At 35.3% G+C, this 18275-nt stretch overlaps 1 protein-coding gene across 1 annotated transcript; it reads left to right on the forward strand.

Moving 5' to 3' along the window:
* Window positions 1-4130: 4130 nt before the first annotated feature.
* Window positions 4131-17115, forward strand: LOC120425776 (uncharacterized). Its single transcript, XM_039590388.2, has 4 exons — window positions 4131-4149; window positions 7848-8300; window positions 15278-15561; window positions 15633-17115. The coding sequence occupies exons 2-4, from the start codon at window positions 8069-8071 to the stop codon at window positions 16428-16430; spliced, it is 1314 nt and encodes a 437-aa protein (XP_039446322.1). The 5' UTR covers window positions 4131-4149; window positions 7848-8068; the 3' UTR covers window positions 16431-17115.
* The last annotated feature ends 1160 nt before the right edge of the window (window positions 17116-18275 follow it).

Below are 18275 nucleotides of genomic sequence, written 5' to 3' on the forward strand. Positions count from 1 at the left end.
GTTTTTCACATTTTCGGCTATAGAATGATACCATTATTATTAAAATTGATATAAAAATAGCAACTATTGATTAACGACGATTTCAATAACTTTACAAGGATTTAGAAAATCGTCATCAAAAAGTATCACGACGTGTAGGATGCTTTCAGAACAATACCAGGAGGAACTTTGTCAAAATATTTACAGCGAAGTTAACAACAAACTCAATAAAAAACAAATGCTGTATTTTTTTTAGCGCTTCGAAAATATTTTTCGCTGGGTTGTTTTCCTCAATGGAATTTTTTAAATTGCACTCCCATTTTCATAAAATCCCCCCTTTTTCTCGAGCTTGGGAGTTTAGGTGTTAATATTAGCATTTCCCGAAACCTTTACCTGAAAATACTTTAAACTTGAACATAGCTCCTGTACCAAATTTTGCACCAACTCAATCGTAAACAATGCCGTTTTAATCCCCTAAAAAACTAAAAAAAAAATATTTAAAAAAAATGAAAATTTCTACAACAATTGAAGACACCAGATCGATAAGAAAATCTCTTCTCAAAAGACAGGCTATTGAGCAAGTACAGCCTTTGTTTTTTTATGGAAGCTGGTATGGACAAATCTATTATACATGGCAGAGAGCCAAAAGCAGCCGTGCCAAAAATACATATAAACTGTATTTGACTGATTTTTCAACATAAAAAATCATAAATATTTTTTATATTCTGTTTAGGTTGGTACTAATATTTTTAATATTACTAATTGGCCCGAAAAATCAGGGAAAACAGTTTATTTTTCCTAAAAAATTCGATGTACCGCAAAAAGTTTTTCTTCGCTATTTTTTTTTTTTTTGTTTCCGTCAAACCTTACATTTTTTCGAAAACTGATGATTACAAAACAACTGAACTGGAGTAAAATGCATTTTATTAACACTTTTTTTCATTCAAATGTTGAGACTATGGCTTGTTATTTGATTATTTTATTTATTTTGCATGGAAAGCCCAAATCTAAACTTCAAACTTCATAGGAATCTTTAAGTATACTACAGTAGTTGTTCGGTAACTGGGCGTTGTTAAAGGCTGCTTTTTAACTGGGCGCTCGATAACTGGGCCGTAGCCCAGTTAAAAAGCAGACAAACGTCAAAAAACCAAAACAAACCAAAATGGCCGAGGGGTTGGTAGATGTAAAAATCAAGTTCAATAACAAGAAACAACTTTTTTCAAGCATTTAACAAATTTCAAGTCAAAATTAGATAAAATATGAAGTAAACATAGTAAACAAATTTGAGTAACTTTTGTTTTTTTTTTTTTTTGTTTCATCAGGAAAATGTTATGCATCGGTGGTCCCCTCGTTATTTTTTGTTCAGCCCAGTTAGCGAGCAGCATTCGGTAACTGGGCTACGTTCTCAGCCCAGGTACCGAACAAGTAATGTATAAATCTCCCCAGAACAAAAATGGCAATTCTGGATGAAGGAGACACATGAGCAATTCTCTGAGATTTCGGTCATTCGATTTTTTTTGTATTTTTTAATCCGGCTGAAACTTTTTTGGTGCCTTCGGTATGCCCAAAGAAGCCATTTTGCATCATTAGTTTGTCCATATAATTTTCCATACAAATTTGGCAGCTGTCCATACAAAAATGATATGTGAAAATTCAAAAATCTGTATCTTTTGAAGGAATTTTTTGATCGATTTGGTGTCTTCGGCAAAGTTGTAGGTATGGATACACTGAAAAAAAAATTATACACGGTAAAAAAAAATTTGGTGATTTTTTATTTAACTTTTTGACACTAAAATTTGATTTGCAAAAAAACACTATTTTTAATTTTTTTTATTTTTTGATATGTTTTAGAGGACATAAAATGCCAACTTTTCAGAAATTTTCCAGAATGGGCAAAAAATCTTTGACCGAGTTATGATTTTTTGAATCAACACAGATTTTTTCAAAAAATCGAAATATTGGTCACAAAAATTTTTCAACTTCATTTTTCGATGTAAAATCGAATTTGCAATCAAAAAGTACTGTAGTAAATTTTTGATAAACTGCACCGTTTTCAAGTTATAACCATTTTTAGGTAACTTTTTTGAAAATAGTCGCAGTTTTTCATTTTTTTAAATTAGTGCCCATGTTTGCCCACCTTTGAAAAAAATATTTTTGAAAAGCTGAGAAAATTCTCTATATTTTGCTTTTTTGAACTTTGTTGATACGACCCATAGTTGCTGAGATATTGCCATGCAAACGTTAAAAAACAGGAAAATTCATGTTTTCTAAGTCTCAACCAAACAACCCACCATTTTCTAATGTCGATATCTCAGCAACTATAAATCCGATTTACAACGTAAAAACATGAAACATTCGTGAAATTTTCCGATCTTTTCGAAAAAAATATTTTTAAAATTTTAAATCAAGACTAACATTTTAAATGGGCGTAATATTGAATGTTTGGCCCGTTTGAAATGTTAGTCCTGATTTAAAATTTTTGAAAGTATTTTTTTCGAAAAGATCGGAAAATTTCACAAATGTTTCATGTTTCGACGTTGTAAATCGGATTTATAGTTTCTGAGATATCGACATTAAAAAATGGTGGGTTGTTTGGGTGAGACTTAGAAAACATCAATTTTCCTGTTTTTTAACGTTTGCATGGCAATATCTCAGCAACTATGGGTCGTATCAACAAAGTTCAAAAAAGCAAAATATAGAGAATTTTCTCAGCTTTTCAAAAATATTTTTTTCAAAGGTGGGCAAACATGGGCACTAATTTAAAAAAAATGAAAAACTGCGACTATTTTCAAAAAAGTTACCTAAAAATGGTTATAACTTGAAAACGGTGCAGTTTATCAAAAATTCATTAAAGTACTTTTTGGTTGCAAATTCAATTTTACATCAAAAAATGAAGTTGAAAAATTTTGGCGACCAATATTTCGATTTTTTGAAAAAATCTGTATTGATTCAAAAAATCATAACTCGGTCAAAGATTTTTTGCCCATTCTGGAAATTTCTAAAAAGGTGGCATTTTATGTCCTCTAAAACATATCAAAAAATAAAAAAAATTAAAAATAGTGTTTTTTTGCAAATCAAGTTTTAGTTACAAAAAGTTAAATTAAAAATCACCAAATTTTTTTTACCGTGTAGCATTTTTTTTTTCAGTGTAGTCCATATCCATACCTACAGCTTTGCCGAAGACACCAAATCGATCAAAAAATTCCTTCAAAAGATACAGATTTTTGAATTTTCACATATCATTTTTGTATGGACAGCTGCCAAATTTGTATGGAAAATTATATGGACAAACTAATGATGCAAAATGGCTTCTTTGGGCATACCGAAGGCACCAAAAAAGTTTCAGCCGGATTAAAAAATACAAAAATTAAAATTAAAGAAATAAGACCGATTCCGTAGAGAACTGCTCACATAGCAATTTGTCGATTGATATGACATCTTGATGCAAACAATTACAATTATTGCCTAAAAAAAATATCAATATCAGTAAACTAAAAACGTCAGAAATATGAATAGCGACAGTCTTAAATTTTCATAACAAAATAATTTTTTTATGCAATTTAAAAAAATATATTTATTTTGCACCAAGAAAATGTTTGGCAACCCCTGCTCCAAACCACTTTACAGCCAGAAAGTTGGCGCGCGCCGTAAACTTGCCGCCGTCCGCCCAAGTGCGTCCCAGCGAGCGCGAGAGACAATAACGGTGGTTGAGCCGCGCACGTTTTCAGTTTCGATCGGGCGTCGCTCGCGAGTGCTACACTTTCTGCGATCAGGCAGCAGCAGCTCCTCAGTCTGCAATCGATCAACCAGGGGGTGTCTTTGTGTCTAGATGTTTAGCTCAATTGGCTGGACTCCCATCTTCGTGTTGTGTCGCCCCGGGGCTCTCGAATAGGATCTGGAGCAGCAAATTGATTAAAGTGTTCTACTGACCCAGAAAACGAGGGTGGGCGATAATAGAACAACGCGCTGCTGCGTTCAATCTCTGTAGAGTGTGGCTCGAAAGAAGAAACAATTTGGCACCACATTCCAAAGTCAAGTGCCAATACGTCGTAGTTTCTTTTCACGGGCAAAACTATATCTGCATCTTGCCTACCGCCAGCCATTAACAGCAGCAGCAGCAGCAGCGTGAGTGAGTTGAATGACATCTATTGAGGTGGCCGATTGCAACAGGTGTGTGCTCTGTGGTTGTTGATCCGAGGTGACAGCGGTCTTCGATATACTCAACCCCCCTGCTGGTGTAGTGAACTGTGGGGTGGGATTATCGTGTGGGGTGGAAAGGCCAACCGCTCTCGTTTCTTCAACAAGCAGCCAAAAGCGGCATTCTATGTATAGCTCTTGAAGTTGACGAGAAAGGGAAAGAGCGAGAGATTCAAGTGCAGAAACAACCCAAAGTGAAGCGTACAGCTGAACTTGTCAATGAAATGAAGCAAAAAGAGAAGCTTTTAATTTTCACCGGCACAACCGGATTGAGCAATAGAAGACGATGCACTCGCGCGCGGCAGGTGAAGGTCAACGCGGCAACGTTGTTGGCAATTGAACTAGACACTCGCCGGCAGCGCGATGGTGGTGCTGTACGTGCCCGTTTGAGCAAACTATTTAGCGCTTCTCGGTGTGAGACCAAACAATGAGTAGTTCTAGTTGGAATATTACGATTTGAACTCGATCTGCACTCGGTAAACATTTGCACCTTACGTTTGCTATCTTCTTGGACGTGACGTGAGATTTAAGCGTTTAAGTTGGGCCATGATATTAATTTATTTTGTTCGATTCAAATTTTCCGGTTTTACGACGCAGATGTTTATATAACCTACAATGTTTGTGGTCCATGTTTTTTCACCATCTTGTTTCAATGTTGAATTATGAAAAAAAGATCAGTGGCGAAGAAAAAACAAAGAAAAAAAACAAAACCCGATAAAATCTAGTGATTGGAATTTGTATCAAAGCCTAACACCAGAAGAAGAATAAAAACTAATCAAAATAAGTAAATATTAGGAAAAAACACATAAACCAAAATAAGTAATAAATTTCGTAGGCCAAAGGCTGCTAAATTAATTTCATGTTTATTATTTTGTTCGAATCAATGATGCAAATTGTCTCGTTTCGACCAAAGGTCACTTTAGAAACCATTTAATTCGATTTTTTTTTAAATATTTTCGAAATCGTGATGAAGTTCTTTTGAGCACTATAAGATTTTTTTTCAATAGCTGTTGCAAACCTAATGATGAATAAATTCAAAATAATCAGCTGTTTGTGATTTTGATATTTTTGCAATAAAATTATTTAAAAAAAATCTAGATAAACTCAAATTCTGATTTTTAAGACAAATTAAAGATTTATAGAAAAAATAGGTTTGTTACTGTTATAAATCTAAATTCTAGTGCGTCCATCCTGGTAATTCCTAGGACAAAATTCCTGGATTTTTTTTTCCAAAATTCGGAATTCCCGAATCTCAGGAATTTTTAAAATTTGTCCCGGGAATTCTCGAAATTGAAAAAAAAACAAAGTTTCCCAACCAAACTTTGGTTGTGGTGATTGATGAACAGTTCACTATTTAGTAATCGATAAGAATTTTAAAGCATTAAAATTTGTATTCGGCATATATCAGCATTTATTTGGCTTATTAGAGAAAATTGTTAAAATTTGAGTTTACAGATCCGCAAAATGCCTAGCGCTTTAAATATTTTCTTTTTAATTTTATGTATTTTTGAAGAACTTGGTATTATATTTACTTGTATTTATATTATTTATAATTTGAAAAAATATAACATTGAATTATTTTTCATCTAACACCGGTACCTGGGGCAAATCAGGAAAAATGTAACGAATTAAGACAGCTATTGACGCCAAATTGTTTACATAATGTTTTGAATGACTTTGGTTAGAACAGGAACAGAACAAAAATAAGTACACAGATTTCCAAATTCATTGCTCTAAAATCTCCGGTACCTATTCAGACCATAGTCCCGATTTTCCCCAGTTGGCATTAGTAACTTAAAGATAATTTGTAAAATATGTTTTATATAAAAAATGAAATTCAAAACTAATCTAAAATTTTCCATTGACTGGTATCATTCTATTTGTTTTCTTCTTGTTTTTTAAGACATATTCAAAGAAATTTATCTAGCTTTTCTACTCATTTTGTAATGATTATTTAAAATCCAAATCCAAACAACAACATTTAAAATCCAATCCAAACAACAACAAAAATCTTTAATTTCTTTTAAGCTATCTAATACCTTGTTAAGATAGAAGTGTAGATTATAACCAGTAAATAGAATTGATTCAATACTATAATTTTAAGCTTGAAAAACATAACAAATATAATGAAAACATAGATTTTGTCACTGTTTCAAAAAAATCCAGGATCCCGGGAATTCCCGGGATTCTAAAAATATTTTTTACGTTTCCCGGGAAATTCGAAACCCGGGAAAATTGGGCGCCCTACTAAATTCAACATCATTTCAATTCCAGATTTTCTCTGTTGAATAAAAAAAGTTTGACAATGGTTTATGAGGATTTGTGAGGGTTTATTTTTTAAGACGGTTTTATTACGGATTTATCTTAACAAACCTAACCGAATTTGCTCTTTTTCAATTTTAAATGTGATTTTTTTTAATCATTTGATCTAGATTCAAAAGTTACGATATTAATTGAACGCGTTTTCTTACATAAATCACCAAAAATATTGACCAAATAAGGCCTGCAAGACATAGATTAGAAAAGGTTATTTTTTTATTTTCTCCATTTGTTGTCCCATTACGCAACGAAATGACTGGCGAAAACTCAAATTTCAAACAGATCGCTCACTTCAAGGAGTGCAAGACTTGTTTTTTCAATCATACGAAAAAACATACTGGCTAAACTGTTGCGATATTTCTTGTGTGCCTTTCAAAAAACATGTCTTACAATTTTGTCTCGTCACGCGATTTTGTTTTTATTTCACTGGAAGCACATGTATACAATATTATTCAATTTACGTGACATTTCTATGAAATAAAATCAATTATCTTTCCAAATAACTAAAAATGTTTAGAGGTTACTTCTTTAATTGTGCCACTAAAGTCAAAATGAGAACAAATAATAACCATTTTTAATGGAGTCAAAGCGTCGGTCATGGTTCCTTCGGTCGGTTCCTTAAAATGTAAAAAATAAAAAAAACTCATTTCAGTTGCATCACAGTGGAGCAGCATGGTGTTTCGCTAAACCAGTGCAAAAGCAACCGTTGATTTTCTCTTTGACATCGCGAGAGCCAGCTCGGAAAACTCTCTCTCTAGAAATTTTCCCTCTCACCCGTTTCTCTTTACCACAAACGACCGGCACCAGCAAGCAGGCCGTGGAAAATTTGGCGCAAAAATCGTTTCCTTTGCAATGTTTGGCGCGCGCGTCAACCATGTGCTTTTGCACTCTCTCGCTCTCGCACTCTCTTTTGAACGCCTCTCACACAAGTTTTCCTTTTAAATTCTCTCGCGCTACCAATACTAACGCCAACAATGGCGTTTTCTCTTGCAAGTTTTAGAAATGTAACGTGAAGTTGGCAACTGCAATTTTCCTCACAATACAGGCGCATTTAAGCTCTTTTGGCGCTGTATGACGCTGAAGGGCAAGGTACAGTGTGAAAATTAGGAAAGTTTGTGAAATTTTGATCATAAAGTTGATTGTTAAAGTTAATGTCTCTATTCTTCAAAACGAAACATTACTATTACAAAAAAAAACAAATTGAATAAATCAGACCATTTTTAATTTAGCGTGCAACGAGTGCATCGTCACTTGCACAGTCCGTTATACTTAGCTATAGTCGTGTCATACAACTCGCTGTGGTTGCTCTTAGGTAGTGTCGATGTGAAATACATTTTCAACTGCATTTCCAGTTGAGCCACGGCCGTGAGCAAAACAAGAACAGTGCCAACGCCAGCGAAAAAAGACCCAAGTTGTGACTAGTGGATATCCGTGTTTTAGCTATGTAGATTGACACAAAGTGCACCATGATAAGCAAAGTGTTTTGACCTACGACAACACATCGAAGAAAACGCAACATCAAAAAAACAACACCAAATAAAGCAACAAAATCACACACAAAAAACAGAAAAGCATGAAGAAAGTCACTGACATCAGCGGGTTTCCCGAGGGACCGGAGGAGGACGCCCAGGAGCAGCAGGCCAGCGTGGAAAAGCTGCTGAAGCTGACGGAGAACGACACCAACCTGACTGTGGACAGCATCGAGTGTTTGCCCGGAAGCCAGCAAGGCGATAACTACATGTCGATTATCAAGCGCATTTTGGTCCGCGGAAAACGGCGCTCGAGGACGGCCAAGAAGAGCAAAGGTAAGTGGAGGATGGGGGGAGTGTCCTTGCAGTACGTATTACGAGAGGGAGCGGATTGTGTTGTGATTCTTCAACCGCCGAAGGGAGTTGACCTCGCTGTAGGGCTTTTCAGAGGGGGTATTGAGAGCAGTTATTTTGAATTTTGTCAGTCATTCATTGCCTCCCATCATTTTCCTGTGAATCGATTCTGGGGTTCTCAAGCGACCATTTTTATTTTATTTTATCATAATTATTTTTTTTTATTCAGCAGAGTCTTTGTACAGTCCTTTTTTTTTTTTTTTTTTCTTTGTACAGTCCTTTCAGCCTGATAGGTCATATATGACCCAAAATTCAAAATAATTTGGTTAAAAGCGTTTTACAACGTATTTTGAATCGATCACAATTGATACAAAAAGTTTTTCCAATGAAATTTTTTTTTATCATTGACTTTTTTAAAAAGAGAGAAAAGAAAGACTTGAGATCAAGCTTGAGATAAAATTTGCATTTAATTTAGTCCTAATTACATTTCTTTTGCTATTTAAATTATCTGTTTTTAACCAACTTGATGATCCCTGAATTTTTAACGCACTTTTTTTATTGAATTATTTCAAATTCATCCACCTTGTAATTTTTTTATAATACACCATTCAAATTCTTATACTTCCAAAACTATATTTCTGTGCATAATTTAGACAACTTTTTTTTGAGAATGTAACAATTTTTGAAAAAGAAAACAGAAAAAGAAAAAAATGAATTAAATCTATGTTACTTAATTGAAAAAACGTTATCAAAGATGCAACATTATTTTTTGCAATTCCGTCTGTTTACTTTTCCTGTCATTCTAGAACGACGAAACGGCCTACTTTTCTCTACCAAAAATAAAAGATTCGAATAGAATCAAAATAAATGCTGAAAAGTTAAACTTTGATTTCGTAGCAAAACTTGATTTTTCGCCACTCGTCGTATTTATCCAACTCCAACCTCTTTGGATAAATGTACGACTCGTGCTGAAAAAATCTTCTTTTTTGTAACTTGTTGAATAAACTACTATTTTAAAAAGATATTTTGACCAGTTCGTTAAAAATGTATTTTGAGATTGAATGAAAAATTAAGATGTTTATTTTTTTTGTACCTGTTTGGTTTTCTTGTTTATCAATAATCAATTTATTTGCGATTAAAAATGTCAAAAAATTTCATTCAATGTGACAATCAGAATCACTAATTTAAAAAAAATAAGTATTTTTGTTTAATACCAAGGCAAATGTTTAAGATTATGTCCTTCTACTCTCAAAACAATGAGAAAATATGTTTAGCATCTTCAGCTGCTTTCTATTTTGATTAAAATTCAATTTTTCACCAGAAAATCAGATCTAAGGGGTCACCCGAGCAAAAATTTAGACCAAAAAATTTACGATATGAACAAGTGTCTATTTTATGCAGGGCCTCGCCTCGAAACGTCATACAGGAACAAAAGCGGCGAACCTAAGATTCGCGTGACGTTTTGGAATTTTGACAGTCTGGAACGCATGAATTACCCCATTATCGGTTTCCCGCACGGGTGGAATGGAAATTGTTGCACATTGCTAAAGTTTGAAATTTTGCAACTTATTTTAATGCATGCTAAATTTCAAAATTCAAACAACAATCTAAAGCAAACTGGTTTAGAAACTAAAGATAACCAAAAGGCACGATGATTTGTTGTATAATCTTGCTTAGAATCTCGATAAAAGTGGCTTAAATTCAAAAAAAATATTATATTTTTTTCTGTTCTAGAATTTAACGAAATTCAGTTTATTATGTATGACTTCAAAATTATTACACAACGGTTGTAGAATTTTTTCACAAAAATGGTTTTTTTTGGTTCGTCCACAAACAATCTCATGTTGGTAAACAAATGACGCCATATTGCCAATGTTGTTCGGTAGCTTATATCAGGCCATTGCCGGGGCCCTGATTTTATGTGTTAAGCTGAATTACCCAAAGCGTTATCAGTCTCAAATGGTAGTCCTACAAGCACCAGGTCGAATCGAGTTGATATCTGGATGCAACACTTTTTTATTTGAGTTTGAAAATTGTGATATTTTTTCACTAAAATAACAATAACTACCTTCAGATTTGTCCGATTGGAATGTTACACCACGTATTTTGTTGCATTTTCAAAGCGCTTTGTGATGAGTTTTGAATTCCACAAACAACCCCTGAAAATTTCAGACAGATTGGTGAGGTCGATGCGAGATGGGTATGCTTTGCTCGTGGACTCGCTCTTATATTCCTACTATTCCATGAGAGAATTTCAAATTGTATTTAAAATGCCAAAAACGGAAAGCAAACAATTAAATTTATAATTAAATTGATATTTTTAGTGAAGTTCATGTTTTTGTTAATTGCACAGGTTGTATTTTATAATGTTTATTTTCATCTTTGGAATTTTTGGACCGCAGATTAGAAACTAATAAAACCTGACCTAAAAAAATAAATTCTCTTGCGTTAGATACCGATTTTTTTCCTATTGTGTAATAACCACGTTTAACAGTCTGGACCCGTTGCCTGATTTTTCTGTTACTTTCTTATTGGAATTCCTGACTATTAATAACGCTTACGTTAAGATACATTTATTTGAACAAAAATAGTTTGGGAACCCCTCCAACGCTGACAAGCTTCCCAAACGGTAGTGCAGCTTTTCCGTATTTTCATTCCCTCATAACATCAGGATCGAGGGTATAATATGCACTCTCACCACACCACCACCACAAGGGTAAAAATTCTCACAATTATCGTCCTCTGCCTCATCCACTGGCACTCTGGTTGTTACGCCACCAGCGTCACGTTTGTGTTTGTTCTCACCACCGAAGGGAGGGTGCATGTGCACTCTTGACCCACTTTTCGAGCGCAAAACGAGCGAATTGACCGGCCTTGACATTATGCCAACCGTCCCCACCCCAAACATTTTCCAACGTCATTTACCCGGAAGGAAAACTCTGCACCACCTTCAAAGTTGGTAGTCGCTTTTCCTAGAACAAGAAGCAACACAAAAATCGATCGACTTTTGCGCTTTTCCCCGAGCTTAGTTGCATGCTGCTTCGTTCATTGTACTTTTATTGTTGCCCTGACCTTGGGCCACCGACATAAGCGCGCGCACACAGCATTTTCAGCATGTAAAAAAAACACGCGCTTTTGCATGGCATTATATGCTCTGGCAAGTGCAGTGTCAAGTGCAGCAGCAACTGAGTCATGCTGGCGCCAAGCAAAACCAACCAAAGGGGGAAACCACGTCGCTGTTGGACAGCGCCAGACACTGATGCGGAAGTGGACCCCTCGCCGGCCTTGGGGAAGCATAATCGTGTGCTATTACGAAACCAATTTTGTCGCAGAAAATGCAGAACAGGGAATTGAATTGGAATCGTCTGTGATGGAATATGCAATGTCAACTGAACTATATGGGGAGGCTCATGGAGATGCATGGTCATAAGGGTGATCACAAAAAAATGGTTTTAAAAAGAAAGCGTATCGATTTACATTGATTTAAAATTAAATTAATATGTGATAAATGCCAATTTGCAGGCTAAAAATTTTGATTCTATAACCTTGAAAGTTCGTTTGTTTGACTTATTTATTGCAGCCAGGAATCATATTATTAAAATTCGTTACTGCATATAAATCGTGATGACCCATGGGATATTGATACGTAGAAAGTTGTAATGCAGCCTTCCTAATAAAAATATATACTCAAAATATTCTATCGGTAAAAAATAAGGGGCTTATTTATATTTTTGTGTAACTTAATAAAAACGTATGGTACAAATAAAATATGAATAGTAAAAACATGTGGTAAATTTTACAATTGATAAAAGAAAACGCACAGCAAAGGCTTACATACAAACAATTCAAAATGGCTTGAGCCACCATGTGCCTCCTTGCATGTTGCTTCTCATAGGAAAACAAAAAAAAATACAATTTTCACCGATAGAATATTTTGAATAATATAAATTAGGATGTAACAAAGGCTTGTTCCGACGAGTGTTGAAAAATCGGCCAAAGCAAAAAAGCCATTTGAATTTGCTGAAGCCAAATTTTCAACATAAATGCCAAAATTTGAAGGCCTGTTCAGAGCTTTAGAGTGCTCAAAACAATCTAAAATCAGTAAATAAACGCTTTAGTACTTTGTCCACTCAAAATTTACATTTTTTTTAAATGTCTTTTGACGGAATAAATCCAATTTAAAATTCAAAACCAAAACGCCAGCTGATACGTCAAATCAAACTTTGGGATTTGGGTCATTTGTGTGACCTTTTAGTATAAATTCTTAATCAGGGGGTTAAAACACAACTCATCTCGATTTATAGAATTATGAAACTGCCATACCGTGATACACTTATTAGATAATGCTGCCAACTGTGTGGATTTAATATGTGTGATGTGTCATACGGATTTTAGATTCCGTAAACTGGGGTGACTTTGATAGGTTTTCAAATGCCCGTCAAATTAATATCCAAACATTTTTCAGAATTTTGAGTATGTAAGCATTAAAGGATAGCTTATTATCGAACATATATGCAAAAATGCGACCGTTACATTTAGTGTATCAAAATTAGTAGCCAAATCAAATTTCTATCAATGTCACCCCGGGCTATCAAAGTCACCCTAGTTTACGGTTATCTATATTGAAGGATTTTTAACAATTTATCTTAAATTTTAGTAGTTTAGTATTTAGTAATTCTAGCTTTTCAAAAAGTCTCAATTTTAAAATCTTTGCATGACTTGTGTAAATAGTTTTATTTAAATTTATTAGGTGTTTAAAAATATTTTCCAAGGTTCCCCTTCAAAATTGGTCTAAAAAATCAAGGGGAAAAAACATTTTTATTAGCAAAATTTCAATGGAAACCTATATCTAATAAAATAAAAACATTTTGAAATGCATTTTCCTGTGTTGACAACTTAAGATATTTTGAACAATAAAGTGATTGCTCCTGTTGAGTGGTTTAAAATTCATTTTAAATCACATATTTTTTTCAAATATATTTTTCTGGCATAAAAGATGTGCCTCTTCCCAGATTTAATATTACCATGATTATTTGTTTCTGTGTAGCTGATCCATCGTCAAATGTCGTCTTGTATTTTTTCTATTTTTTTGCGCACTGAGGCTGGTACAAATTTTATTTAAAAGTTTTTAAAACATTTTTTTGCATTCAAATGTTCAGACTATGGCTTGCTATTTACATTTTTTGGCCCCCTTGACCCCGGCCAGTGCCGAGGGATAAAAACTTTGAAAAATATTTGTATAGGCCTTATTGAATAACTACGTTTGCTCATATGCCTTACTTTCTTTAAATTAAGGGGTTACATACATGTAAATTGTCAAAAACGTCAGAGGTTGGTATGAACACACATTTAAACTTTTTTTAATCTGTTTTCAGGGTGTTAAAATATACATTTTCATCTGTTAACAAAACAAATTTGAGGTCATTTGGATGTATCATTGCCGAGATATAGCTATTTGAAGTTATCAGTTTCAAAAAACGGGTGCCACGATATCTCAACACTGCTTTGACCAAATCGGCTCAAAATTTTGGTGAAGACTCGTTAAACCGGTTCCGTGTGCATGACGAAGGCCGATTTTCAAAAACTTAATTTTTAAAAAAGATAAAAATATTTTCATGTTTTTCATACAAAAAATTGTCAGTTTTTGATTTTTATATTTTTTAAAAAAGCAAAATTTCAAAATCGAGCTTCGTCATGCACACAGGATATGTCTTGAGAGTCTTTACTCCAAATTTCAGCCAATTTGGTTCATCCCATATCGAGATATCGTGGCACCCGTAATTCAACTCAGTGTTTAGAGAAAAACGCTCACAAAGTTTGACAGTTCGCTTTGCGCATGGCAACATTTGAGCTTAAATCGTCTGTTACTAACTTTAATCATGAAATATCTTTATGAAACTTTTAGGAGTGATTAAAAATAATCTTTTTGCAATTCCGTCGTGAAACTACATACTTTTCCTGTCATTCTTGAACGACGAAATAGCCTACTTTTCTTTACCAAAAATAACAGAATCGAATAGCAACACTTTTCTAAATTAATGCTGAAAAGTTCTACTTTTCAGCACTGAAATGGGTGCTGAAAAGTTGAACTTTTCAGCACTTGTTTCGAAAAGTAACACTTTTCCACATTTTTTTGATTTAAACGATTTATTGACAAAATACATGAAAATTTGACTTAAAATTTCACTCAATAGGTGTTTTTCGGAATTGCAAAAAATGTTGTATGGAACTCGTTGCAAAACTTGATTTTTTCAGCACTCTTCGTATTTATCCAACTCGGTGAACCTCGTTGGATAAATGTACGACTCGTGCTGAAAAAATCCTCTTTTTGCAATTTGTTGCATAAACTACTATTTTAGTGGATTTAGTGAATTTTCTGTAATATGAAATTTTGTGATTTTCTACATGTATGTAACCTCTTAATATTGAGACCCTGTGAGACCAAGTTTGGAAATTTAGTTATTTATTTTTACAAACGAACTCATAGGTCTCAAATTTAAATCTTAAAAAATCTTCGGGAATCTTGTTTTTTGCTTCTTTGAAGGGTGGATGATTTTTCTTATTTCATATGATTTTGCCAATGCTGTGGAAAATTTAATTTTTCAGGTCAGTTTTGAAGGGTTCATTAAATTAAAATATTTTTAATTTTCATAATGATTGATTGTATATTTGTGTTATAATCCTTTTCAGTTTTGATAACATTTGTTTTTTCTTCATTTCTAAATTTAGCTAAACAAGTATGTTAATCAGATCGCAAATGAAATTACGACAAATTAGCAATCTTTCGCAGTTTTACAGTTTTGAATTAATTTCCCCGACTCAAATGCCATTAAACTGCGTCCCCCATTAGCATAAAGCCGTTGACCGCGTGCTGCATGGAAGCAAAAAAAAGCCGGTTCCAATGTCAACTGCATTTGCAAATCAAACTCCTTTTCTCTCTCCTTCTCTCGATTTCGCAGAATTCTTCATCTCGCTGATCTACAAGCGCCAGATTGCGAGCCTCCAGCGGCGGAAGCTGTTCCGGGCGGACGAGGCGTTCGCGAACGAAATCAACGCGTACACGGCCCTGGTTCCGGTGCTGCAAAAGTTTTCCCGCGACCGGTTGCCCTTTCCGGCGTGCGTGTACGCGGGGGCGGACGCCGAAGGTGACCTGATCGTGCTGGAGGACTTGTGGCGCACCGGGTTCCGGATGGTGGACCGCCGGAAGTGCCTCAGCTATCGGCAGTGCCGGACGGTGATGAGGGTGAGATATTTTGGGGGGTTTTGGAAGGGGGAATTTGAAGTGAGTAAAGATTATTTTTTTGGTGGTTACAGGAACTGGCCAACTTTCATGCGGTGTCGCTGGCGATGAAGCAGGTTCAACCGGTGCTGTTTCACACGATGAAGGAAAAGGTCACGGAGATCGTGTACACGGATGAGGGAGCCGAGTTCTACACGCACTCGTTGCAGACGTCTCTGAGGGGAACTTTGGACAGTTTGCATTATAGCAATAAAAACGGAGCGTTGGATGGGGCGATAAAGGCCATCGAGAGGTTGAATGGCCGGCTGTACCAGATCATGTCGACGGCGGTTCGGAACAGTCACGAGCCGTGGAAGGTGCTCTGTCACGGAGATACCTGGGTCAATAACTTGATGTTCAACGAAAGCCACGATAAGGTGAAGTTGATTGATTTGCAAACCATGCGGTACACGAGTCCGGTGCTGGACATTCTGCATCTGCTGTACACCAGCACAGGGGCTGAAGTGAGGGCGAATCACACCGACGAGCTGATCCACAGTTACCAAGAATCTCTGATCGACGCACTTCGAGTTTACGTTCCGACCCAGAATCGGTTCGTTTTGCCCGACCTGGAGGCCCTCTTCAGCTATGCCAACATTCGCGCCGAGTACAACTCCCGGATCTTGTACGGACTGGGCATTGCCATGTGGCTCTTGCCGGCCGTCACGTTCCACCCTGACCACATTCCAGATCTTGATAGTGTTACCATGAACGATTTTAAGACAAAGAACCACGAGAAAACGATCGCCCAAATGCTTTCTCCAGATTATCATCATCGAATGCGGGACACAGTTCTCGAATTTTACCACAAAGGAATCCTAGAAACAATTTAAATCTAGTATTATTCTAAAATAATCGCGCAAATGTGTATACAAAAAAGGGGATAAACACCTAACCAATCTATTCGCCACAAGTAACAGAATAAACCGCTTAAACTAATGGTACACAAACAATTAGCTAGTCAAATGGTGTTTAAAATAGAACAAATCAACAAAAAAAACAGTAACCAAATCAAATCTCGTTAGTCAAATATGCCCAAATAGAGGAAGCAAACTAAATACAAACTTAAACTAATCGCCGCGCTATCGCGCAGAGCCACATTTTGCAATAGTTTTCGTTATCACTCACCAAGCGAGTGCAAGCAAGCAAGCTCGCGACGCCTTACACAACACTAGAAGAAAACTGATAGCAATCGCAGGTTTAGTTTAATCCAGACAACACGGAAGAAAAGCAGTAGGGCACTCCGGTTCCGCGATCGTGCAAGGACTTACGGGGCGAACCTGAACCTATCTCGCTCGCTTATCAGGTGGGGCGCGTGTGCCGGGTTAGTGGACTTTCTGTTAGAGTCAACAGGAAAAAGAAAGTATAGTTACCAGACGTTGTTTAGGGTTTTTGTAGGTTTGTTGATGATTAGATGTGCAACATTGTTACCACTTGAAGTTTGTTCTAATCACGACGGTATACGTAACATGTGCAAAGAGCAGATGAATAAAGATGCAAATATTATTACTAGAAGAATTTTAGATTTTTTTTTACTTCGCAACCGAAATATTTATCTCAACTGTAGAGAATCAAACACCTTGAACTGTTGCTAGGAACTCCCCCAATTGAGTGAATCGTTCTTTCACAATAAACGTTTTTTAGATTCAAGATTGCGCAAGATGTTCTCAGCAAAGTGCACATACGAAGTCGAATAATTAAAAAATACCGAAATTTTAACAAAAAGGTATTCAGGAACAATTCAGAACAAGCACCTTATGGGAAACATAAACATTTTCGACACACTTAGCTTTCGGACCAATTCTCATCTCTTTTGCAGTTTTCCGACATTAACACACAATTTTCCTAGAAAAGAAAAGAGAATTGATAGTCAAAACAACTTAATGTAAGCTGTAATTTAAGATAAAAGTGCTGATAACAGAAATACGATGAGAGAAAGTATATTTCCCCTAGTTACCTTTCAAACTAATCTTCCAATTTCAAAATGTTCTTTTCAGCTTTAATTTTTTTTTTCATCATTTTTGGTAATTAGGAACAGCTGATTCGGCAGTTTTTTCCGAAAATATTTGGATTTTTTTATATGTTTTTATATGTTTTGTAAGTAACACCACTAGTACTTCGATCTCTAAATTTTTAGCATTCGAAAAACTCTTAATATCTCACACTTTTCAGACTTCGGGCTAACCAATAAACAATATATAAGAATATTTTACAATAGATTTTCTATATTTATATTTTTTTTATTTGTTCAAACTTTGTAGAGTCTTGCCCTATGACCAAAGAAGCTATTTTGTGTCATTGTTTCACCCATACGAGGCTTCAAACAATTTTGACAGCTGTTCATACAAAAATGGAACGTAAATATTCGAAAATCTATAATTTGTGAAGAAATTTTTTAATCGATTCGGTGTCTTGGGAAAAGTTGTAGGTGTTGATGAGGACTATGGGACCATCCATAAACCACGTGGATACTTTTTTCAGTCTCAGACCCCCCCCCCCCCCTCGTAGGCAATTTCCATACAAAACAAATTGTTTTTTGTATGGAGCGTAGACAAACGCTGAACCTCCCCTCCACCACGGGTTCCTGGTTTATGGATGGTCCTTATTCAGAAAAATCAATTTTCGTAATTTTGTATGTATTTATGTTTTAGGAAACAAAAAACTCAAACTTTTGAGCC

The sequence above is a fragment of the Culex pipiens genome, chromosome 3 (assembly GCF_016801865.2).
Source record: "Culex pipiens pallens isolate TS chromosome 3, TS_CPP_V2, whole genome shotgun sequence".
Classification (NCBI taxonomy): Eukaryota; Metazoa; Arthropoda; class Insecta; order Diptera; family Culicidae; genus Culex; species Culex pipiens.